The 27,032-nt window shown below is 43.1% G+C and overlaps 1 protein-coding gene across 1 annotated transcript in view; it reads right to left on the bottom strand.

The window, feature by feature from the left end:
• LONRF2 (LON peptidase N-terminal domain and ring finger 2) overlaps positions 1-27,032 on the bottom strand; it is a 207,110-nt gene that overhangs the window by 38,103 nt on the left and 141,975 nt on the right. Inside the window, exons 6-7 of the mRNA XM_053707682.1 lie at positions 26,008-26,098; positions 6,908-7,022 (exon numbers count right to left, since the gene is read on the bottom strand). Of these exons, the coding sequence (XP_053563657.1) occupies positions 6,908-7,022; positions 26,008-26,098 (206 nt within the window). The remainder of the gene's footprint in view (positions 1-6,907; positions 7,023-26,007; positions 26,099-27,032) is intronic.

The raw sequence follows: 27,032 nt of genomic DNA, 5'->3' as shown, positions 1-27,032 counted from the left end.
ACTAAATTTAGGTCCGCCCACCGGAGCAACGTGCGGGAGCCGTGGACTCTCCTCCCCACGATGGAAATAAAATTATCAGGTAAGCATAATTTATTTTTTCCATCTAAAAGGGAGGAGAGTCCACAGCTTCATTCATTACTTGTGGGAACAAATACCCAAGCTCTAGAGGACACTGAATGAAAAATGGGAGGGCAAAAAGAAGGCGGACCCTAATCTGAGGGCACCACAGCCTGTAAAACCTTTCTCCCAAAAACTGCTTCCGCCGAAGCAAAAACGTCAAATTTGTAAAATTTTGTAAAGTTATGTAAGGAGGACCAGGTACCTGCCTTACAAATCTGCTCCATAGAGGCTTCATTCTTGAAGGCCCAAGAAGAAACCACAGCTCTAGTTGAATGAGCCGTGATCCTCTGAGGAGGCTTATATCCTGCTGTCCCATAGGCTAAGCAAATCGTGCTCCTCAACCAAAAGGACAAATAAGTTGAAGAGGCTTTCTGCCTCTTGCGCTTCCCTGCATACACCACGAAAAGAGATGTAGATTGTCTGAAATCCCTTGTAGCCTGAAGATAAAACTTTAAGGCTCGAACCACGTACAAATTCTAAAGTAACCTCTCCTTAGGAGAAGTGGGGTTAGGACACAAAGAAGGAACTACTATTTCCTGATTGATGTTATGGTTAGACACCACTTTGGGAAGAAATCCCAAACCAGTGCAAAGAACAGCCTTATCAGGGTGAAAGACCAAATAAGGAGGCTCAAATTGCAAGGCCGTCAGCTCAGAGACTCTGCAAGCCGATGCAATAGCCAACAGAAAGAGAACCTTCCAGGAAAGAATCTTAATGTGAATAGAGTGCATAGGTTCAAACGGAACCCTCTGCAACACCCTCAGAACTAAGTAAAAACAGGCCTGATTCTAGACGGGGCCTGAACAAAAGACTGGATATCCGGAAGCTTAGCAAGCCTCTTGTGCAACAACACAGATAATGCTGAAATCCGTCCCTTCAAGGAACTGGCAGCAGGCCCCTTCTCCTGGATACCTTAACCTTGTGCCAAGGATATCCATGCTTCTCACACCAGGACAAGTAAGTCATCCACACCTTATGTAAATGCGATGAGTGACCAGCTTCCTAGCCTGAACGAGAGTATCAATCACTCTCTCAGAAAACTCTCTCTTGGCTAAGACTATGCGTTCATTCTCCACGCATTCAGCCTCAGAGAATCTAGATTTTGATGTTGAAAGGGACCCTGTATCAACAGATCCCTGCGACAGGGTAACCTCCATGGAGGAGAAGATGACATCCCCACCAGATCCGCAAACCACGTCCTCCGCGGCCACGACGGAGCAATCTGCAAGCTGAAGCTTGCTCCTGCTTGATGCGGGCTACTACACAAGGTAGAAGTGGTAACAGTAGAAAAAGGTAAACTAGGTTGAACCCCCAAGGCACCGCTAAGGCATCTATCAGCTCTGCCTGGGGATTCCTGGACCGCGACCCCTATCTGGGTAGCTTGCAATTGAGTCTGGATACCATGAGATCTATCACCGGCTTCCCCCATCTGTGATAAATCTCCACAAACACCTCGGGTGGAGAGACTATTCCCCTGGATGGAAGAATTGCCTGCTGAGAAAATCAGCTTCCCAGTTGTCCACACCCAGAATGTGGATTGCTGAGAGCGAGCAGCTGTGGGAATCTGCCCATTCCAATATCTGAGAAACCTCCCTCATCGCTAAGGAACTTCTCGTCCCCCCCTGATGGTTGATGTAAGCCACCGAGGTAATGTTGTCTGTCTGGAACCTGATGAAGCTGAATGACTCCAGAAGAGGCCACGCCTTCAGAGCATTGTAGATTGCTCGAAGTTCCAGAATATTGATCGGGAGGAGAGACTCCTTTCGAGACAACTTTCCCTGTGCCATCCTGGCACCCCAAACAGCTCCCCATCCTGCCATACTCTCGTCACAATCTCCCAGGACAGTCTCAGAAAGGATGTCCCTTGGGACAGTTGTTCCGGACAAATCCACCAAGAGAGGGAGTCCCTCGTCCGATCGTCCAGAGAAATCTGTTGGGATAGGTCTGTATGATCGCCATTCCACTGTCTCAACATGCACAACTGAAGAGGTCTGAGATGGAACCTGGCGAATGGAATGATATCGGTGCTGGACACCATGACCCAATCACCTCCATACTGTGAGCCACAGAGGGACTGGAGGAGGACGGAAGGGCAAGACATGTGGACGCAATCTTCCTGCGCCACTGATCTGTGAGAAATATCCTCATGGATATATAATCTATTATCGTTCCCAGGAACTCCACCCTGTTGCTGGGAATCAGGGAGCTCTTTCCTGAGTTTATCTTCCAATGGTGAGATTGGAGCAAAAGGGCCCTTGAGTGATCCTCTGCAAGACTGAACGACGGCGCCTGGACTAGGATAGGGCGCCACAACAATGCCTCTGGATCTGGCTACTGCAAGTACTGCCCCCAGAACTTTGGTGAAGACTCTCGGTCCGTCGCCAGACCAAAGGGAAGGGTCACAAACTGGAAATGTTGGTCCAGAAACGAAAATCTCAAGAACCTGAAGTGATCCCTGTGGATTGGCACATGAAGGTAGGCATCCTTCAAGTCAATTGTCGTCATGAACTGACCCTCTTGAACTAGGGGCAGAATAGATCTGATCGTTTCCATTTTGAACGATGGAACAGCCAGAAACTTGCTTAAACATTTTAGGTCCAGAATCGGGCGGAATGAGCCCTCCTTCTTTGGGACCACGAAAAGGTTTGAATAGTACCCTAAACCCCTTTCTGCTGGGGGTACTGGTACAATAACTTAGAGAGAAGAGAGATCCCTCACACATTCTAGAAAGGCAGTCCTCTTCTCTGGTCTTGAAGACAGTCTGGAGAGGAGGAATCTGCCCCTGGGCGGATGAGATCTGAGCCCTATCCTTTATTCCTGGGCGATAACCTCCAGAACCCAAAAGGCCCTGAACATCCTGCAACCAGGCTTCTGAAAAGAGAGATAATCTGCCCCCTACTTGGTCCGGTGACCGGTCGGGGGCCACCCCTTCATGCCGACTTTGTTTCGGTAGGCTTCTTGTTCTTCTTGGAATTATTTCAAGACTGAGCTGACTTCCAAATGCCCTTGGACTGATCCACTTTCGCGGCGGGCTGCTGGCATTGGGCCTTGTCTGCACGAAAGGAACGGTAAGCAGATCCCTTAGGCTTAACCTTCTTATCCTGCGGTAGGAAAACGTCCTTGCCTCTCATAACCGTGGAAATGATCGAGTCCAATCCCGGACCAAACAGGATCTTTCCCTGAAAGTGGAAAGAGAGGTCATGTCCGCAGACCACGACTTTAGCCACAGAGCCCTATGGGCTAGTACAGAAAAACCTGAAAACTTAGCATCCAGGCGAATAATTTGCATATTGGCATCACAAATAAAAGAATTAGCGACCCTCAAGGCCTTAATTCTATCCTGTATCTCAACGAGTGGAGTCTCCCTCTCGACCATGTCCGACAGAGAATCGCACCAATATGGCGCAGCTCCGGCTACCCCGGCTACCGCAGCTACCGCCGCTGCCGGCTGAAAATCAAACCCCGTGTGTTGAAACATTCTTCTTATAGGGACAGTCAAGTAAAAAAAAAAAACTTTCATGATTTAAATAGGGCATGTAATTTTAAACAACTTTCCAATTTACTTTTATTACCAATTTTGCTTTGTACTCTTGGTATTCTTAGTTGAAAGCTAAATCTAGGAGGTTCATATGCTAATTTCTTAGAACTTGAAGGCCACCTTTAATCTAAAAACATTGACAGTTTTTCACCACTAGAAGGCGTTAGTTCATGTGTTTCATATAGATAACATTGAGCTTAGGCACGTGAGGCTCCTAGGAGCAAGCACTGATTCGCTAAAAACGTAAGTCTGTCAATAGAACTGAAATAAGGGGGCAAATTGCAGAGGCTTAGATACAAGGTAATCACAGAGGTAAAAAGTATATTACTATAACTGTGTTGGTTATGCAAAATTGGGAAATGGGTAATAAAGGGATTATCTACCTTTTTAAACAACAAAAATTCTGGTGTTAACTGTCCGTTTCAGCAAAAAGCGCAAATTTTCCATCCTAAACCTAAGGTCAGGCTCCTCGGCAGTCGGAGCTTTAGATGACATAGACTCCGACCCAGAAGAAACATCCATTGAAGAGTCGTAGTCGTCCTCGTCAGCGGATAATCTTTCTGAAATATCCATTGGAGTATATGACCCCTGGGTCGGATCGCCATATTTTACCTTACGGTTGCATTTAGCAGAACATGGTAAGGCACTTATCACCTTAGACACCGCCGTTTGCAGTTGATCCTCAAATTCTGGCGGCCAACGGATCTCTCCCGTAGGAGAAATGGTTGTGCCCTGGCGCGCAGCATGTGTAATCGGAAATTAATGTAGGGAACACACCTCACGGGATGGGGAACCCTCAGAGGTGGACGGCTCAGTAGTACTAGACATCCTATTCTTTCTAGATGTCGTAGGCATGTGGAACATACTTGAGCAGTCGGATCTACCAGAACCTCCTCGCAATAAACACAGGGATGAGACTTTGTTAAAGAGGGAGTGCCCTCTAACGCTTCAGAGTCCTCTATAGCTTGCGCCTTTATTACAGACTAGATATAATATATGAAAAATGGCACCTTTATAACCTCCAATGGCCGGGGCACTAACCACCTCCTATAACCCGGACCACAGAAACAGTTTTGTCTCCTGCAACCGCTGGTCAAGCAGAGGAAGTCGAATAGGCCACACCCGGGCAGAAGGAATGCCTCGCAGGACCGCCCCTGCACTAGGGAGAAAAACATGCCAAATTGGCCATGCAAATACTCCCGGAAATTAAACTAAAAGTCCACCCATTGCCAGAGCCTCATCTCACACATATCGCAGCAATGACACAATAAACAATATTATGTACAGAACCCCCGCTGTTCAATAATCCCCCTACTAGCCCTTGATTCTATAAAGATAAAAGGTATCACACTGTGACACCAGTCTTCTGCGTTATCATTATGTGTATAAAAAAATCAAACGATCTTACCAGAATCTATGCCGTGGAACAGGAACACGGCTTCTCAAGTGTGTCAGTGTAGTAGCATCACTCCTGTCAGTACTTATTCAGTACACACTACAGATGACAGTACTTATTCAGTACACACTACAGATGGCGGTACTTATTCAGTACACACTACAGATGAAACTACTTCTTCAGTACACACTACACATGGCAGTACTTATTCAGTACACACTACAGATGGCAGTACTTATTCAGTACACACTACAGATGACACTACTTATTCAGTACACACTACAGCTGACAGTACTTATTCAGTACACACTACAGATGACCGTATTCAGTACACACTACAGATGACAGTACTTATTCAGTACACACTACAGATGACACTACTTATTCAGTACACACTACAGCTGACACTACTTATTCAGTACACACTACAGCTGACACTACTTATTCAGTACACACTACAGCTGACACTACTTATTCAGTACACACTACAGCTGACACTACTTATTCAGTACACACTACAGATGACAGTACTTATTCAGTACACACTACAGATGACAGTACTTATTTAGTACACACTACAGATGACTGTACTTATTCAGTACACACTACAGATGACAATACCGTACTTATTCAGTACACACTACAGATGACAGTACTTATTCAGTACACACTACAGATGACAGTACTTATTTAGTACACACTACAGATGACTGTACTTATTCAGTACACCCTACAGATGACAGTACTTATTTAGTACACCCTACAGATGACAGTACTTATTCAGTACACCCTACAGATGACAGTATTCAGTACACACTACAGATGACAGTATTCAGTATACACTACAGATGACTGTACTTATTCAGTACACACTACAGATGACAGTACTTATTTAGTACACACTACAGATGACTGTACTTATTCAGTACACCCTACAGATGACAGTACTTATTCAGTACACCCTACAGATGACAGTACTTATTCAGTACACACTACAGATGACTGTACTTATTCAGTACACCCTACAGATGACAGTACTTATTCAGTACACCCTACAGATGACAGTATTCAGTACACACTACAGATGACAGTATTCAGTATACACTACAGATGACTGTACTTATTCAGTACACACTACAGATGACTGTACTTATTCAATACACACTACAGATGACTGTACTTATTCAATACACACTACAGATGACTGTACTTATTCGATACACACTACAGATGGCAGTACTTATTCAGTACACACTACAGATGACAGTACTTATTCGATACACACTACAGATGGCAGTACTTATTCAGTACACACTACAGATGGCAGTACTTATTCAGTACACACTACAGATGACAGTACTTATTCAGTACACCCTACAGATGACAGTACTTATTCAGTACACCCTACAGATGACAGTACTTATTCAGTACACCCTACAGATGACAGTACTTATTCAGTACACCCTACAGATGACAGTACTTATTCAGTACACCCTACAGATGACAGGATTCAGTACACACTACATATGACACTACTTATTCAGTACACCCTACAGATGACAGGATTCAGTACACACTACAGATGACAGTACTTATTCAGTACACACTACAGATGACAGTACTTATTCAGTACACACTACAGATGACAGTACTTATTCGATACACACTACAGATGACCGTACTTATTCAGTACACACTACAGATGACAGTATTCAGTACACACTATAGATGACAGTATTCAGTATACACTACAGATGACAGTACTTATTCAGTACACACTATATAGTACCGTGGGGAAACAGAGTATATTCCAGATATATAGTGAGTTTATTAGCTCAGATACTTATGCTCACTTGTGATAGATTTTCTTTGCAGAGTGGACAATGTGGGTTGTGGTCCAGGCATCGCTCAAGGCATTTGAGACAGAATGTGTGTCCACAAGGTGTAGCTACGGGCTCATAAAACAACCTAGAGAAATGAAATGGAGAGAGAGCGAGTTAAAACAAACATGCATTCTCATATTATTCTAGTTTGGAGAGCAAAAAATGGCAGTAAATATATTGCCTTGTTCTTTACAACAAAGTAAAAAAAAAGTTACTGGCTTCAAGGCCTAACTCTGCTATTTAATTGATCATTTACCTGCTTACTAGTATATATTTGTACTGTACATAAAGGTGAACAACCCTCTCAGCATCATATAGATGATTTATGACATAAAATATGCTATCATACAAAAGGAATTATTCTTTACTATAATGCTGCTTAATTCCAAAAAATATCCACAGGACCTGTGAGTATGCAAATATATCACTGAATTGGCTCATTTCATTACTGCACCACAACCAGTATCTCTCCTGTAAAATCAAATGAATTGTGTAGAAACGAAGCATTAAAACACTGTGGGCCAGATTCCAAGTAGCATGGTATCGTTTGCTCGTGAGCGATAACAAAATGTATACTTTCCTGATAGATTTCTTTCCGGGTATGGCGAGTCCACAAAGTCCTCAATTACTAGTGGGAATATCACTCCTGGCCAGCAGGAGGAGGCAAAGAGCACCACAGCCAAGCTGTTAAAGGGACACTAAAAACATACATTTTTTTCTTTCACAATTCAGATAGAGCATGAAATTTTAAGCAACTTTCTAATTTACTCCTATTATCAATTTTTCTTCTTTCTTTTGCTATCTTTATTTAAAAAGCAGTAATGTGATGCATAGGAGTCGGCCCATTTTTGGTTGAGAACCTGGGTTATGCTTGCTTATTGGTGGGTAAATGTAAGCCTCAAATAAGCAAGCGCTATTCATGGTGCTGAACCTAAAATGGTCTGGCTGCTAAGATTTACATTCCTGCTTTTAAATAAAGATAGCAAGAGAACAAAGAAAAATTGATAATAGTAGTAAATTAGAAAGTTGATTAAAATTTAATGCTCTATCTGAATAATGAAAGAAAAATGTTGGGTTCAGTGTCACTCCCCTACCCATAATCCCCAGTCATTCGACCAAAAGGAAATGGAATAAGGAATAACACAACGGTGCAGAGGTGCCTGAGGTTTAGACAAAATAACTGTCGTAAAACAAAAAGGGTGGGGTTGTGGACTCACCATATCCGTAAATAAATAAATTTATCGAGTAAGTATAAATTTAGTTTTCTTTCCTAAGATATGGTGTGTTTACAACGCCCTCAATTACTAGTGAGAACCAATACCCAAGCTAGAGGACCGTTTGAAGAACCTTTCTCCCAAAGGAAGCCTCAGCCGATGTAAAAGTATCAAATTTGTAAAATTTAGAAAAAGTGTGCAGAGAGGACCAAGTTGCAGCCTTGCAAATCTGTTCCACAGAAGCTTCATTTTTTAAGCCCACGAAGGAGAGACAGCTCTAGGGGAATGAGCTGTAATTCTCTCAGCAGGCTGCTGACCAGCAGTCTCATAAGCCAAACAAATTATACTTCTCAACCAGAGAGAAAGATAAGTAGCAGTAGCCTTCTGACCTTTACGTTTCCCAAAGAAACAAACAAACAGGGCAGATGACTGGTGAAAATCCTTAGTCGCCTGCAGATAGAATTTAAGAGCATGCACAACAAGTTGTGTAACAAACGTTCCTTATGAGAAGGAGGATTAGGACATAGAGAAGGAACAACCATTTCCTGATTAATATTTCCTGATTAATATTTCTATCCGAAACAACTTTAGGAAGGAAACCTAACTTAGTACGAAGAACCACCTTATCAGCATGAAAGATAAGATAAGGCGAATCACACTGCAAGGCTGAGAGTTCAGAGACTCCCCGAGCAGAAGAGATAGCAACAAGAAACAAAACCTTCCAAGATAACAACTTAATATCTATGGCATGCATACGCTCAAACAGAGCCTACTGTAGAACATTAAGAACAAGGTTAAGGCTCCAAGGAGGAGCAACAGACTTAAACACAGGCCGGATTCTAACCAGGGCCTGACAAAAAAACTTAAAACATCCGACACGTCTGCCAAACACTTTTGCAACAAAATAGATAGTGCAGCCCTTCAGAGTACCGACTGACAAACCCTCTCCAGACCTTCCTGGAGAAAAGTCAAAATTCTAGGGATTCTGACCCTACTCCAAAAGAACCCCTTGGATTTGCACCAATAAAGGTATTTACACCATACCTTATGGTAAATCCTTCTAGTAACAGACTTATAAGCCTGAATCAAGGTCTCAAAAGACCGACTCAGAAAAACCACGCTTAGACAAGACCTAAGCGTTCAATCTCCAAGCAGTCAGATTCAGAGAAAGAAGATTTGGATGAAGGAATGGACCCTGAGTTAGAATGTCCTTCCTCAGAGGCAACCTCCAAGGAGGAAGAGACGACATCTCCACTAGGTCTGCATACCAGATCCTGCGAGGCCACGTCGGGGCTATAAGAATCACCAATGCTCTCTCCTGCTTGATACAAGCAATGAAAGGAAAGGAGTGCAGCAAATGGAGGAAACAGGTATGCCAGATTGAAATCCCAAGGAACTGCCAGAGCATCTATCAGGGCGGCCTGCAGATCCCTCGACCTCGAACCATACCGTGGAAGCTTGGCGTTCTGTCAAAACGCCATCAGATCCAATTCCGGCACCCCCCATTTGAGGGTTAACCTGGAGAACACCTCTGGATGGAGAGCCCACTCACCTGGATTAAATATCTGTCTGCTCAGGAAGTCCTCTTCCCAGTTGTCCACTCCTGGAATGTGGATGGCAGAGAGACAGCTATTTTGAACTTCCGCCCACTGAACAATCGGGGTCACCTCCTTCATGGCTAAGGAACTCCGCATTCCTCCCTACTGAGGTGATATTGTCCGACTGGAACCTGATAAACCGGGCCAAGGACAACTGAGGCCAAGCCACAATCGCTCTGTGCACAAAAGACACGTATTCATGAAAGCTGCTTCCTGCTCCATGTCAGACATGTTCCAATAAATTTGAAAATAGAACAAACACCTGTCTTGGAACTTTAAGAAAAAAAACGTGTCCCCACAAAAAATAATATATTCACATTAACTTCTGGGCAGAGCGGTTCTCTAGTTTGAAATTGCCTCATAACCTCTACACTAAACTGAGGTGCTTACCTGCCCCCACCGTTCCAAGGAGTTTAAACTGGCTTCTGATGGCTGCCGTTGAAACGGCTCTGATCGTTAGGAGCGGAAGGAAGACGATCATGTGACCCTCAGGGAAACTGCCTAACACACAGATCTGAAGCACGCAGAAACCACCAGCCCTCTCAGACTAAGCCCGCCCTCCGGCTGTTGTCACTGAGAGGATCTTGCGCAACGGGTCTTACTAACTGTCCGACCGGCAAACCAAGTAACGAAACCCATACATAAACTGACACACAGTCCCTGAATAAAAAATAATAATATAACTTCTTAAAAAAAGATCTCCACAGAGCCAACAAAAAATAAAGTTAATACCTTCATAACTATAAGAAGGTTTAACCCATACAGTCTCCTATCACATACAATAACAGTGCCTGCCTTCTGCCAAAATCAATCCTACTCAGGATCTGTTTGTCCCCTTAAAGCTGCAGGGAATGTCAAAAGTGCTAGTCTCCTACTCAGAAGACAGAAAAACACTTATTTGTATCTAGCCGCCCGGCAGGAGGACAGCTCGCTCACCCGGTATGAGAGGACACATACTCCTCACAGAGACCTGTGGAAAAACGAAAGAACAGAGTAACCAACTCTGATTTCTATACCATGGGCAGCAAATATGTAAGGAAACGTTAGTGTTCAGGAATAAAGATCCTGAACACATTTCAAGAACGCCTCTCTTTTTATCTGGTCTGCAGATAATCTTGAAAGGTGAAACCTGCCGCTGGGAGGAAAAGTCTTGAATTCCAATTTGTAACCCTTAGAAACTATGTCCAAAGCCCAAGAATCTTGGACATCTCGAATCCAAGCCTGAGAAAACCGAGAAAGTCTGCCTCCCACAAGATCCGATCCAGGAACGGGGGCCAACCCTCATGTTGATTTAGAATCAACTGCGAGTTTCCTTGACTGCTTCCCCTTGTTCCAAGACTGATAGGGCTTCCAAGAGGGCTTAGCCTGTTCCTGCTTGGAAGAGGGTGAGGAGGATTTTCCTTCGAAATTACGAAAGGAACAAACATTACTCTGAAGACCCTTAGGCCTATTCTTCTTGTCTTGTGAAAGAAAAGACCCTTTCCCACCCGTAATATCAGAAATAATTTCTTTTAGACCAGGACCAAACAAGGTCTTACCCTTGTAAGGAATCGCCAGAAGCTTGGGCGTAGAAGAAAAATCTGCTGACCAAGACTTCAGCCACAATGCCCTGCGGGCAAGAACAGCGAAGCTAGATATCTTGGCTTCCAGTCTAATAACCTGCATGGAAGCATCAGAAATAAAGGAATTGGATAGCTTGAGAGCCTTAATCCTGTCTTGTATCTCTTCTGAGGGGGTCTCCACCTGAAGAGTCAGACAAGACGTCGAACCAGTAGGATGCCGCACTTGTCACAGTGGCAATACACACTGCAGGCTGCCATTGAAGGCCTTGATAAACGTACATCTTCTTCAAATAAGCATCCATCTTTTTGTTTATAGGATCTTTAAGAGAGCAACTATCCTCAATAGGAATAGTAGTTCTCTTAGCAAGAGTAGAGATGGCCCCTTCTACCTTAGGCACCGATTGCCATGACTCTTTAATGGAGTCAGCAATCGGAAACATCTTTTTAAAGATAGGAGATGGGGAATAAGGTACCCCTGGCACAGGAAACACCTCCACAGAGGAAAGAACATCAAATTATTTATTAAGCTTACTAGCTTTTTTAGGATTAACGACGACAGGAGTGTCTGAGTCATCCAACGTAGCCAAAACCTCCTTTAACAGTATACAGAGGTCTTCTAGCTTAAATCTGAAGGTTGCAACTTCAGAGTCAGCTGAAGGAATTATACTGTCTGAATCTGAGATTTCACCCTCAGAGGCTACTGAAGTATCTTCCTCATCAGACTCATGAGGAAGAGCAACTCCGGTGATAGCAGCAGAAGCAGAAACCTTACTATCTGAATCTCGAATTTTCCTCTTGCGGTTTCCTTTTAACATAGGAAAAGCAGCTAATGCCGCAGATACTGCTGAAGATACCTGGGCAGCAATTTCTGCTTGCAAATAAACCCCTTCAGGAGGTTGAGAGGAACTGCAGGGCACTGTGACACCATAGAGGCTACGGACATTTGAGGAGAGAGCTGTGGCATTACCTTAATAGCATCAACCTCTAGAGACATTAGGCTCAGTAGAAAATGCATTTTAATGTCCTCTTAAAGGGACACTGAACCCAAAATTTTTCTTTTGTTATTCAGAAAGAGCATGCAATTTTAAGCAACTTTCTAATGTACTCCTATTATCATTTTTTCTTCGTTCCCTTGCTATCATTATTTGATAAAGAAGACATCTAAGCTTTTTTTTGGTTTCAGTACTCAGGACAGCACTTTTTTATTGGTGGATGAATTTATCCACCAATCAGCAAGGACAACCCAGGTTGTTCACCAAAAATGGGCCGGCATCTAAACTTACATTCTTGCATTTCAAATAAAGATACCAAGAGAATGAAGAAAATTTGATAATAGGAGTAAATTAGAAAGTTGCTTAAAATTTCATGCTTAATCTGAATCACGAAAGAAATTTTTTGGGTACAGTGTCCCTTTAACACATGAGGAACAAAATTGCATAGGGGAGACAATCTGGATCATTGACAGGCAAAGAGAATGACTGGGGATTATGGGTAGGGGAGTGACACTTAACAGCTTGGCTGTGGTGCTCTTTGCCTCCTCCTGCTGGCCAGGAGTGATATTCCCACTAGTAATTGAGGACGTCGTGGACTCACCATATCTTAGGAAAGAAATATAATTTATTGCACCTGTCAGAAGTAGTGTGTGTATTACAACTTTAAAGTAAATGCTATTGCTGCTTGAGCCAATTAAAGTTACTACATGCTGTTGTATTTCCTCCTGTGTCTGCATCTATCTTCAAAATATGTTTTTTTATTTCATCCCCTTACAAGTATTAATTAATGATATTTGGCATCTTCACACTGGGCACCACCATCTTGAAGCTTATATTTAATTTGCAACTTTTAAACTGCGCAAAAAAACCTAGAAAAATATATAATTTTCCATCACAGATCTGCAAAAGTGCACAGCTTCTGTCACAGGATGCAACAATACACGAGCTACATGATGGTGGCAATCAGAATAAAATGCAGAGCTTTATCAACTGGCTTCTGGAAAGAGTTTAAAAAAAAAAAAAGAAGAAAAAAAAAAACAGCTTTAAAAATAGCTACAGGTACAGGAGGAAAAACAATAACATGGTGAGTAGTAACCACCATACTGTAGTTGTATCCAGCAAATGCACACTTCAGAAAACACCATTAGATGAAAGTGGTCACAGTGAAGGAATTAAGATGCATAATGCAAACAGCTATTTGTATTTACAATACAAAACAGTTTAAGGGTGGGGGAAGACCGAGATTCATCTACTTAATGGGGAAAAAATAACTTTGGTTAGTCAATCAATATTGCACAATGTTTACAGTACACAATAAAACACCATAGAAACATATCTCTGGCGCCATTAGGTGATGATGAAGACTAACAGTCTGGTCTAGTTTATAGCATATCAAGGGGGCAGTGCAACAATACATGCAATCAGAAACAGAGGATATAGAGGAATGTAACATATGTGCTTCATCTTGTGAATAGAAAAAACATAATTTATGCTTACCTGATAAATTTTTTTCTCTTGTAGTGTATCCAGTCCACGGATCATCCATTACTTGTGGGATATTCTCCTTCCCAACAGGAAGTTGCAAGAGGATCACCCACAGCAGAGCTGCTATATAGCTCCTCCCCTAACTGTCATATCCAGTCATTCGACCGAAAACAAACAGAGAAAGGAGAAACCATAGGGTGCAGTGGTGACTGTAGTTTAATTAAAATTTAGACCTGCCTGAAAAGGACAGGGCGGGCCGTGGACTGGATACACTACAAGAGAAATAAATTTATCAGGTAAGCATAAATTATGTTTTCTCTTGTTAAGTGTATCCAGTCCACGGATCATCCATTACTTGTGGGATACCAATACCAAAGCTAAAGTACACGGATGATGGGAGGGACAAGGCAGGATTAAGCGGAAGGAACCACTGCCTGAAGAACCTTTCTCCCAAACACAGCCTCCGAAGAAGCAAAAGTATCAAATTTGTAAAATTTTGAAAAAGTGTGAAGCAAAGACCAAGTTGCAGCCTTGCAAATCTGTTCAACAGAGGCCTCATTTTTGAAGGCCCAGGTGGAAGCCACAGCTCTAGTAGAATGAGCTGTAATCCTTTCAGGGGGCTGCTGTCCAGCAGTCTCATAGGCTAGGCTTATTACGCTCCGAAGCCAAAAGGAAAGAGAGGTTGCCGAAGCTTTTTGACCTCTCCTCCGTCCAGAGTAAACGACAAACAGGAAAGATGTTTGACGAAAATCCTTAGTAGCTTGTAAGTAAAACTTCAAGGCACGGACTACGTCCAGATTATGTAAAAGACGTTCCTTCTTTGAAGAAGGATTAGGGCACAACGATGGAACAACAATCTCTTGATTGATATTCTTGTTAGAAACCACCTTAGGTAAAAACCCAGGTTTGGTACGCAGAACTACCTTATCTGCATGAAAAATCAGATAGGGAGAATCACATTGTAAGGCAGATAGCTCAGAGACTCTCCGAGCCGAGGAAATAGCCATCAAAAACAGAACTTTCCAAGATAAAAGTTTAATATCAATGGAATGAAGGGGTTCAAACGGAACTCCTTGAAGAACTTTAAGAACCAAGTTTAAGCTCCACGGGGGAGCAACAGGTTTAAACACAGGCTTAAATCTAACCAAAGCCTGGCAAAATGCCTGGACGTCTGGAACCTCTGCCAGACGCTTGTGCAAAAGAATAGACAGAGCAGAAATCTGTCCCTTTAAGGAACTAGCTGATAATCCTTTGTCCAAGCCCTCTTGGAGAAAAGACAATATTCTAGGAATCCTAACTTTACTCCATGAGTAAGTCTTGGATTCACAGCAATAAAGATATTTACTCCATATCTTGTGGTAGATTTTCCTGGTAACAGGCTTTCGTGCCTGTATTAAAGTATCAATGACTGACTCGGAGAAGCCACGCTTTGATAGAATCAAGCGTTCAATCTCCATGCAGTCAGTCTCAGAGAAATTAGATTTGGATGATTGAAAGGACCTTGTATCAGAAGGTCCTGTCTTAGAGGCAGAGTCCATGGTGGAAAGAATGACATGTCCACTAGGTCTGCATACCAAGTCCTGCGTGGCCACGCAGGTGCTATCAGAATCACCGATGCTCTCTCCTGTTTGATTTTGGCAATCAGTCGAGGGAGCAGAGGAAATGGTGGAAACACATAAGCCAGGTTGAAGAACCAAGGCGCTGCTAGCGCATCTATCAGCGTTGCTTCTGGGTCCCTGGACCTGGATCCGTAACAAGGAAGCTTGGCGTTCTGGCGAGACGCCATGAGATCCAACTCTGGTTTGCCCCAACGATGAATCAACTGAGCAAACACCTCCGGATGGAGTTCCCACTCCCCCGGATGGAAAGTCTGACGACTTAGAAAATCCGCCTCCCAGTTCTCCATGCCTGGGATATGGATTGCTGACAGGTGGCAAGAGTGGTACTCTGCCCAGCGAATTATTTTTGAGACTTCTAACATCGCTAGGAAACTCCTGGTTCCCCCTTGATGGTTGATGTAAGCCACAGTCGTGATGTTGTCCGACTGATTTCTGATGAACCTCAGTGTTGCTAACTGAGGTCAAGCCAGAAGAGTATTGAATATCACTCTTAACTCCAGAATATTTATTGGAAGGAGTTTCTCCTCCTGAGTCCACGATCCCTGTGCCTTCAGGGAATTCCAGACTGCACCCCAACCTAGAAGGCTGGCATCTGTTGTTACAATTGTCCAATCTGGCCTGCGAAAGGTCATACCCTTGGACAGGTGTACCCGAGACAACCACCAGAGAAGAGAATCTCTGGTCTCTTGATCCAGATTTAGCAGAGGGGACAAATCTGTGTAATCCCCATTCCACTGACTCAGCATGCATAATTGCAGCGGTCTGAGATGAAGGCACGCAAATGGCACTATGTCCATTGCCGCTACCATTAAGCCGATTACCTCCATACACTGAGCTACCGAAGGGCGCGGAATGGAGTGAAGAACACGGCAAGCATTTAGAAGTTTTGATAACCTGGACTGTCAGGTAAATTTTCATTTCTACAGAATCTATAAGAGTCCCTAAGAAGGAGACTCTTGTGAGTGGGGATAGAGAACTCTTTTCCTCGTTCACTTTCCACCTGTGCGACCTCAGAAATGCCAGAACTATCTCTGTATGAGACTTGGCAACTTGAAAGCTTGACGCCTGTATCAGGATGTCGTCTAGATACGGAGCCACCGCTATGCCTCGCGGTCTTAGAACCGCCAGAAGTGAGCCCAGAACCTTTGTAAAGATTCTCGGGGCTGTAGCCAACCCGAAGGGAAGAGCTACAAATTGGTAATGCCTGTCTAGAAAGGCAAACCTTAGAAACCGATGATGATCTTTGTGAATCGGTATGTGAAGGTAGGCATCCTTTAAGTCCACTGTGGTCATGTACTGACCTTCTTGGATCATGGGTAGGATGGTCCGAATAGTTTCCATTTTGAAAGATGGAACTCTGAGGAATTTGTTTAAGATCTTTACATCCAAAATTGGTCTGAAGGTTCCCTCTTTTTTGGGAACCACAAACAGATTTGAATAAAAACCCTGTCCTTGTTCCGTCCACGGAACTGGATGGATCACTCCCATAACTAGGAGGTCTTGCACACAGCGTAGGAATGCCTCTTTCTTTATCTGATTTGCAGATAGCCTTGAAAGATGAAATCTCCCTTGTGGAGGGGAAGCTTTGAAGTCCAGAAGATATCCCTGAGATATGATCTCCAATGCCCAGGGATCCTGAACATCTCTTGCCCACGCCTGGGCGAAGAGATAAAGTCTGCCCCCTACTAGATCCGTCGCCGGATAGGGGGCCGTTCCTTCATGCTGTCTTAGAGGCTTTCTGGCCTGCTTGCCTTTGTTCCAGGACTGGTTAGGTTTCCAGGCCTGCTTAGATTGAGCAAAAGTTCCCTCTTGTTTTGAAGCGGAGGAAGTTGATGCTGCACCTGCCTTGAAATTTTGAAAGGCACGAAAATTAGACTGTTTGGCCTTTGCTTTGGCCCTGTCCTGAGGAAGGGTATGACCCTTACCTCCAGTAATGTCAGCAATAATTTCCTTCAAACCAGGCCCGAATAAGGTCTGCCCCTTGAAAGGAATGTTGAGTAATTTAGACTTCGAAGTCACGTCAGCTGACCAGGATTTAAGCCATAGCGCCCTACGCGCTTGGATGGCGAATCCGGAATTCTTAGCCGTTAGTTTAGTCAAATGAACAATGGCATGAGAAACAAATGAGTTAGCTAGCTTAAGTGTTCTAAGCTTGTCAATAATTTCAGTCAATGGAGCTGTATAGATGGCCTCTTCCAGGGCCTCAAACCAGAATGCCGCCGCGGCCGTGACAGGCGCAATGCATGCAAGGGGCTGTAAAATAAAACCTTGTTGAATAAACATTTTCTTAAGGTAACCCTCCAATTTTTTATCCATTGGATCTGAAAAAGCACAACTGTCCTAAACCGGGATAGTAGTACGCTTTGCTAAAGTAGAAACTGCTCCCTCCACCTTAGGGACCGTCTGCCATAATTCCCGTGTAGTGGCGTCTATTGGAAACATTTTTCTAAATATAGGAGGTGGGGAAAAAGGCACCCCCAGTCTATCCCACTCCTTGCTAATAATTTCTGTAAGCCTTTTAGGTATAGGAAAAACATCAGTACACACCGGTACCGCATAGTATTTATCCAGCCTACACAATTTCTCTGGTACTGCAACTGTGTTACAGTTATTCAGAGCAGCTAATACCTCCCCAAGCAACACACGGAGGTTCTCAAGCTTAAATTTAAAATTAGAAATCTCTGAATCAGGTTTCCCCGAATCAGAGATGTCACCCACAGACTGAAGCTCTCCGTCCTCATGATCTGCATATTGTGACACAGTATCAGACATGGCCCTTACAGCATCTGCGCGCTCTGTATTTCTCCTAACCCCAGAGCAATCGCGCTTGCCTCTTAATTCAGGCAACCTGGATAATACCTCTGACAGGGTATTATTCATGATTGCAGCCATGTCCTGCAAGGTAATCGCTATGGGCGTCCCTGATGTAATTGGCGCCATATTAGCGTGCATCCCCTGAGCGGGAGGCGAAGGGTCTGACACGTGGGGAGAGTTAGTCGGCATAACTTCCCTCGTCAGAATCTTCTGGTGATATTTCTTTTATAGTTAAAGACTGATCTTTACTGTTTAAGGTGAAATCAATACATTTAGTACACATTCTCCTATGGGGCTCCACCATGGCTTTCAAACATAATGAACAAGTAGTTTCCTCTGTGTCAGACATGTTTAAACAGACTAGCAATGAGACTAGCAAGCTTGGAAAACACTTTAAACAAGTTTACAAGCAATATAAAAAACGTTACTGCACCTTTAAGAAACACAAATTTTGTCAAAATTTGAAATAACAGTGAAAAAAGGCAGTTACACTAATAAAATTTTTACAGTGTATGTAACAAGTTAGCAGAGCATTGCACCCACTTGCAAATGGATGATTAACCCCTTAATACCCAAAACTGAATAATAAAAGACAAAAACTTTTTTTTTTCTTTTTTCAAACAGTCACAACAACTGCCACAGCTCTACTGTGGCTTTTTACCTCCCTCAAAAACGACTTTGAAGCCTTTTGAGCCCTCCAGAGATGTCCTGGATCATGCAGAGGGAAGCTGAATGTCTCTGTCAGTATTTTTAACTGCACAGAAAAGCACTAAAAAAGGCCCCTCCCACTCATATTACAACAGTGGAAAGCCTAAGGAAACTGTTACTAGGCAAAATTCAAGCCAGCCATGTGGAAAAAAACTAGGCCCCAATAAGTTTTATCACCAAACACATATAAAAACGATTAAACATGCCAGCAAACGTTTTATATTACATTTTTATAAGAGTATGTATCTCTATTAATAAGCTTGATACCAGTCGCTATAACTGCATTTAAGGCTTTACTTACATTAGTTCGGTATCAGCAGCATTTTCTAGCAAATTCCATCCCTAGAAAAATATTAACTGCACATACCTTATTGCAGGAAAACCTGCATGCCATTCCCTCTCTGAAGTTACCTCACTCCTCAGAATTTGTGAGAACAGCCATGGATCTTAGTTACTTCTGCTAAGATCATATTAAACGCAGGCAGATTCTTCTTCTAAATACTGCCTGAGATAAACAGTACACTCCGGCACCATTTAAAAATAAACTTTTGATTGAAGAATAAACTAAGTATAAAACACCACACTCCTCTTACGACCTCCATCTTGGTTGAGGCTTGCAAGAGAATGACTGGATATGACAGTTAGGGGAGGAGCTATATAGCAGCTCTGCTGTGGGTGATCCTCTTGCAACTTCCTGTTGGGAAGGAGAATATCCCATAAGTAATGGATGATCCGTGGACTGGATACACTTAACAAGAGAAAACATAATTTATGCTTACCTGATAAATTTATTTCTCTTGTAGTGTAGTCAGTCCACGGGTCATCCATTACTTATGGGATTATATCTCCTTCCCAACAGGAAGTTGCAAGAGGATCACCCAAGCAGAGCTGCTATATAGCTCCTCCCCTCACATGTCATATCCAGTCATTCGACCGAAACAAGACGAGAAAGGAGAAACCATAGGGTGCAGTGGTGACTGGAGTTTAATTAAAATTTAGATCTCCCTTAAAAGACAGGGCGGGCCGTGGACTGACTACACTACAAGAGAAATAAATTTATCAGGTAAGCATAAATTATGTTTTCTCTTGTTAAGTGTAGTCAGTCCACGGGTCATCCATTACTTATGGGATACCAATACCAAAGCTAAAGTACACGGATGAAGGGAGGGACAAGGCAGGAACTTTAAACGGAAGGAACCACTGCCTGAAGCACCTTTCTCCCAAAAAAAGCCTCCGAAGAAGCAAAAGTGTCAAATTTGTAAAATTTTGAAAAAGTGTGAAGTGAAGACCAAGTTGCAGCCTTGCAAAACTGTTCAACAGAGGCCTCATTTTTAAAGGCCCAGGTGGAAGCCACAGCTCTAGTAGAATGAGCTGTAATTCTTTCAGGAGGCTGCTGTCCAGCAGTCTCATAGGCTAAACGTATTATGCTACGAAGCCAAAAGGAGAGAGAGGTAGCCGAAGCCTTTTGACCTCTCCTCTGTCCAGAGTAAACGACAAACAGGGAAGAAGTTTGACGAAAATCTTTAGTTGCCTGCAAATAGAACTTCAGGGCACGGACTACGTCCAGATTATGCAAAAGTCGTTCCTTCTTTGAAGAAGGGTTAGGACACAATGATGGAACAACAATCTCTTGATTGATATTCCTGTTAGAAACTACCTTAGGTAAGAACCCAGGTTTAGTACGCAGAACTACCTTGTCTGAATGAAAAATCAGATAAGGAGAATCACAATGTAAGGCAGATAACTCAGAGACTCTTCGAGCCGAGGAAATAGCCATCAAAAACAGAACTTTCCAAGATAACAGCTTGATATCAATGGAATGAAGGGGTTCAAATGGAACGCCTTGCAGAACGTTAAGAACTAAGTTTAAGCTCCACGGCGGAGCAACAGTCTTAAACACAGGCTTAATCCTAGCCAAAGCCTGACAAAAAGCCTGAACGTCTGGAACTTCTGCCAGACGTTTGTGTAGAAGAATAGACAGAGCAGAAATCTGTCCCTTTAACGAACTAGCAGATAAGCCCTTTTCTAAACCCTCTTGTAGAAAAGACAATATCCTAGGAATCCTAACCTTACTCCATGAGTAACTCTTGGATTCGCACCAATATAAATATTTACGCCATATCTTATGGTAAATTCTTCTGGTAACAGGTTTCCTAGCCTGTATTAAGGTATCAATAACCGACTCCGAGAAGCCACGCTTTGATAGAATCAAGCGTTCAATCTCCATGCAGTCAGCCTCAGAGAAATTAGATTTGGATGGTTGAAAGGACCCTGAATTAGAAGGTCCTGCCTCAGAGGCAGAGACCATGGTGGACAGGACAACATGTCCACTAGGTCTGCATACCAGGTCCTGCGTGGCCACGCAGGCGCTATCAGAATCACCGATGCTCTCTCCTGTTTGATCTTGGCAATCAGTCGAGGAAGCATCGGAAATGGTGGAAACACATAAGCCATGTTGAAGACCCAAGGGGCTGTCAGAGCATCTATCAGCACCGCTCCCGGGTCCCTGGACCTGGATCCGTAACAAGGAAGCTTGGCGTTCTGGCGAGATGCCATGAGATCCAGATCTGGTTTGCCCCAACGATGAATCAGTTGAGCGAAGACCTCCGGATGAAGTTCCCACTCCCTCGGATGAAAAGTCTGGCGACTTAGAAAATCCGCCTCCCAGTTCTCCACGCCTGGGATGTAGATCGCTGACAGATGGCAAGAATGAGACTCTGCCCAGCGAATTATCTTTGAGACCTCCAACATCGCTAGGGAACTCCTGGTTCCCCCTTGATGGTTGATGTAAGCCACAGTCGTGATGTTGTCCGACTGAAATCTGATGAACCTCAGAGTTGCTAACTGAGGCCAAGCTAGAAGAGCATTGAATATTGCTCTTAACTCCAGAATATTTATTGGGAGGAGTTTCTCCTCCTGAGTCCATGATCCCTGAGCCTTCAGGGAATTCCAGACTGCGCCCCAACCTAGAAGGCTGTTACAATCGTCCAATCTGGCCTGCGAAAGGTCATCCCCTTGGACAGATGAGGCCGAGAAAGCCACCATAGAAGATAATCTCTGGTCTCTTGATCCAGATTTAGTAGAGGGGACAAATCTGAGTAATCCCCATTCCACTGACTTAGCATGCACAATTGCAGCGGTCTGAGATGCAGGCGCGCAAATGGTACTATGTCCATTGCCGCTACCATTAAGCCGATTACTTCCATGCACTGAGCTACTGACGGGTGTGGAATGGAATGAAGGGCACGGCAAGCATTTAGAAGTTTTGATAACCTGGCATCCGTCAGGTAAATTTTCATCTCTACAGAATCTATAAGAGTCCCTAGGAAGGGAACCCTTGTAAGTGGTAATAGAGAACTCTTTTCCACGTTCACCTTCCACCCATGCGACCTCAGAAATGCCAGAACTATCTCTGTATGAGACTTGGCAGTTTGAAAACTTGACGCTTGTATCAGAATGTCGTCTAGGTACGGAGCCACCGCTATGCCTCGCGGTCTTAGTACCGCCAGAAGTGAGCCCAGAACCTTTGTAAAGATTCTTGGAGCCGTAGCTAACCCGAAGGGAAGAGCTACAAACTGGTAATGCCTGTCTAGGAAGGCAAATCTTAGGTACCGATAATGATCCTTGTGAATCGGTATGTGAAGGTAGGCATCCTTTAAGTCCACTGTGGTCATGTACTGACCCTCTTGGATCATGGGTAGGATGGTTCGAATAGTTTCCACTTTGAATGATGGAACTCTTAGGAATTTGTTTAGGATTTTTAAGTCCAAGATTGGTCTGAAGGTTCCCTCTTTCTTGAGAACCACAAACAGATTTGAATAGAATGCTTGCCCGTGTTCCGTCCGCGGAACTGGATGGATCAACCCCATTAGTAAGAGGTCTTGTACACAGCGTAGAAACGCCTCTTTCTTTATTTGGTTTGCTGATAACCTTGAAAGATGAAATCTCCCTTGTGGAGGAGAAGCTTTGAAGTCCAGAAGATATCCCTGAGATATGATCTCCAACGCCCAGGGATCCTGGACATCTCTTGCCCAAGCCTGGGCGAAGAGAGAAAGTCTGCCCCCCACTAGATCCGTTTCCGGATAGGGGGCCCTCTCTTCATGCTGTCTTAGGGGCAGCAGCAGGTTTTCTGGCCTGCTTGCCCTTTTTCCAGGACTGGTTAGTTTTCCAGCCCTGTCTGTAACGAGCAACAGCTCCTTCCTGTTTTTGAGCGGAGGAAGTTGATGCTGCTCCTGCCTTGAGGTTACAAAAGGCACGAAAATTAGACTGTTTGGCCTTTGATTTGGCCCTGTCCTGAGGCAGAGCATGGCCCTTACCTCCAGTAATGTCAGTGATAATTTCTTTCAAGCCGGGCCCGAATAAGGTCTGCCCTTTGAAAGGAATATTAAGCAATTTAGATTTAGAAGTCACGTCAGCTGACCAGGATTTAAGCCATAGCGCTCTGCGCACTTGGATGGCGAATCCGGAGTTCTTAGCCTTAAGTTTGGTTAAATGTACGACGGCATCAGAAACAAATGCGTTAGCTAGCTTAAGTGCTTTAAGCTTGTTCATAATTTCATCCAATGGAGCTGTGCGAATGGCCTCTTCCAGAGACTCAAACCAGAATGCCGCCGCAGCAGTGACAGGCGCAATGCATGCAAGGGGCTGTAAGATAAAACCTTGTTGAATAAACATTTTCTTAAGGTAACCTTCTAATTTTTTATCCATTGGATCTGAAAAGGCACAACTATCCTCCACTGGGATAGTGGTACGCTTAGCTAAAGTAGAAACTGCTCCCTCCACCTTAGGGACCGTCTGCCATAAGTCTCTTGTGGTGGCGTCTATAGGAAACATTTTCCTAAATATGGGAGGAGGGGAAAAAGGCACACCGGGTCTATCCCACTCCTTGCTAATAATCTCTGTAAACCTTTTAGGTATAGGAAAAACGTCAGACACACCGGTACCGCATAGTATCTATCCAACCTACATAATTTTTCTGGAATTGCAACCGTGTTACAATCATTCAGAGCCGCTAATACCTCCCCTAGCAATATGCGGAGGTTCTCAAGCTTAAATTTAAAAGTAGAAATCTCTGAATCCAGTCTCCCTGGATCAGATCCGTCACCCACAGAATGAAGCTCTCCGTCTTCATGTTCTGCAAATTGTGACGCAGTATCGGACATGGCTCTCACATCATCAGCGCGCTCTGTCCTTAACCCAGAGCTATCACGCTTGCCTCTTAACTCTGGCAATTTAGATAATACTTCTGTCATAACAGTAGCCATGTCTTGCAAAGTGATTTGTAAGGGCCTCCCTGATGTACTTGGCGCCACAAAATCACGCACCTCCTGAGCGGGAGGCAAAGGTACTGACACGTGAGGAGAGTTAGTCAGCATAACTTCCCCCTCGTTGTCTGCTGATAATTTCTTTACATGTAAAGACTGACTTTTATTTAAAGTGACATCAATGCATTTAGTACACATATTTCTATGGGGCTCCACATTGGCCTTCATACATAGTGAACAAACAGATTCATCTGTGTCAGACATGTTTAAACAGACTAGCAATGAGACTAGCAAGCTTGGAAAATACTTTTCAAATAAATTTACAAGCAATATAAAAAACGCTACTGTGCCTTTAAGAAGCACAAAAAGCTGTCACAGTTGAAATAACAATGAACCAAATTAGTTATAGCAACCAAATTTTCACAGTAAATGTATTAAGTTAGCAAAGGATTGCACCCACCAGCAAATGGATGATTAACCCCTTAATACCCAAAAACGGATAACAATTTAATAATTAACGTTTTTATCACAGTCAAACACACTGTCACAGGTCTGCTGTGACTGATTACCTCCCTCAAAATCCCCTGAGCTCTCTAGAGACGTCCTGGATCATGGAGGATGAAGTAGGAAGATTGTAACTGAATTTTACTGCGCAAAAAAGCGCTAAAATAGACCCCTCCAACTCATATTACAACAGTGGGGAAGCTCAGTTAACTGTTTCTATGCAGAAACAAAAGTTAGCCATGTGGTAAAAATCATGCCCCAATAAGTTTTATCACCAAGTACCTCACAAAAAACGATTAACATGCCAGTAAATGTTTTGAACATACATTTTAAAAGTTATGAAGTGTTATTAATAAGCCTGTTACCAGTCGCTTTTACTGCAGTTAAGGCTCATACATTACTTCAGTATTAACAGTATTTTCTGAGTCAAATTCCATCCCCTAGAAAAATACTTCAGTGTGCACACACTCATCAGCCTAATACCAGTCGCTACCACTGCATTTAAGGCTGAACTTACATTACATTGGTATCAGCAGTATTTTCTCAGTCAATTCCATTCCTTAGAAAAATAATTTACTGCACATACCTCGTTTGCAGGGGGGCCCTGCATGCTATTCCCCTTTTCTGAAGTTACCTCACTCCTCAGAATGTGCGAGAACAGCCAGTGGATCTTAGTTACGTCTGCTAAGATCATAGAAAAACGCAGGCAGATTCTTCTTCTAATGCTGCCTGAGAAACAAACAGCACACTCCGGTGCCATTTAAAATAACAAACTTTTGATTGAAGAAATAAACTAAGTTTAAAAACACCACAGACCTCTCACAACGACCTATCTTTAGTTAGGTTGCAAGAGAATGACTGGGTATGACATGTGAGGGGAGGAGCTATATAGCAGCTCTGCTTGGGTGATCCTCTTGCAACTTCCTGTTGGGGAAGAGATATAATCCCATAAGTAATGGATGACCCGTGGACTGACTACACTTAACAAGAGAAATAGCATTTAGTTATGAATATCCCTTAGGCGAACAGAAACCGTTAACTGTTTTGTAAATTATTTAAAAATAAACAATATTAGCCATATTTGTCTTTTTGTCTAAATAATGCTAAACATTCAACACTTTTTTGTTTGCTTTTTTTTGCAAATGATAGTAAACTTTCCCTTTATCAACAGTAACATTCAGCTGCAATTTTTAAAAGTTACTTTGGAATATTAGAATGTTACACCCTAAAGAAAGTTTTGAATGGCTGAAGGAATATCAAGGTGAACATGCATGATGCTCCACAGGATAAACAATTTCAGGTAACCATACCTCATACAGAGAGAGCACTCAAAATCCGAAGCATCTACAAGAGCTATGGAAACCTCTCTCACGGATGACTGCTCACACATGGATCCACCATCTATTAAACAAGAACACCACAGTAACAATTCTGTTAATACACATGTATAATAATTAAGTACAGTAATGAAGACCACCAACATAAACAAAGAGGCTACATTGGGAACAAATAGAATATTCTAGAAAAATTCAGTTGTGCTTATAAAGTCTACATACCCAAGCAGAATTTACGATTTCTTGGCCATTTTTCAGAAAATATGAATGATAACACAAAAACTTTTCTTTCACTCATGGTTAGTGTTTGGCTGAAGCCATATATTATCAAATCAACTATGTTTACTCTTTTTAAATCATAATGACAACAGAAACTACCCAAATGACCCAGATCAAAAGTTTACATACCCTGGTGATTTTGGCCTGATAACATGCACACAAGTTGACACAAAGGGGTTTGAATGACTATTAAAGGTAACAATCCTCACCTGTGATCTGTTTGCTTGCAATTAGTGTGTGTGTATAAAAGGTCAATGAGTTTCTGGACTCCTGACAGACCCTTGTATCTTTCTTCCAGTGCTGCACTGACGATTCTGGATTCTGAGTCATAGGGAAAGCAAAAGAATTGTCAAAGGATCTGCGGGAAAAGTTAGTTGAACTGTATAAAACAGGAAAGGGATATAAAAAGATATCCAAGGAATTGAGAAAGCCAATCAGCAGTGTTCAAACTCTAATCAAGAAGTGGAAAATGAGGGGTTCTGTTGAAACCAAACCATGGTCAGGTAGACCAACTAAAATTTCAGCTACAACTGCCAGGTAAATTGTTCGGGATGCAAAGAAAAACTCACAAAAAAACTTCAGGTGAAATACAGGACTCTCTGAAAACATGTGGCTGTTTCAAGATGCACAATAAGGAGGCACTTGAAGAAAGATGGGCTGCATGGTTGAGTCGCCAGAAGAAAGCCATTACTACGCAAATGCCACAAAGTATCCCGCTTACA

The sequence above is a fragment of the Bombina bombina genome, chromosome 3 (genome assembly GCF_027579735.1).
Source record: "Bombina bombina isolate aBomBom1 chromosome 3, aBomBom1.pri, whole genome shotgun sequence".
Taxonomy (NCBI): Eukaryota; Metazoa; Chordata; class Amphibia; order Anura; family Bombinatoridae; genus Bombina; species Bombina bombina.
The sequence above is the reverse complement of the archived record's forward strand: the minus strand, read 5'-3'. Positions and strand labels throughout refer to the sequence as shown.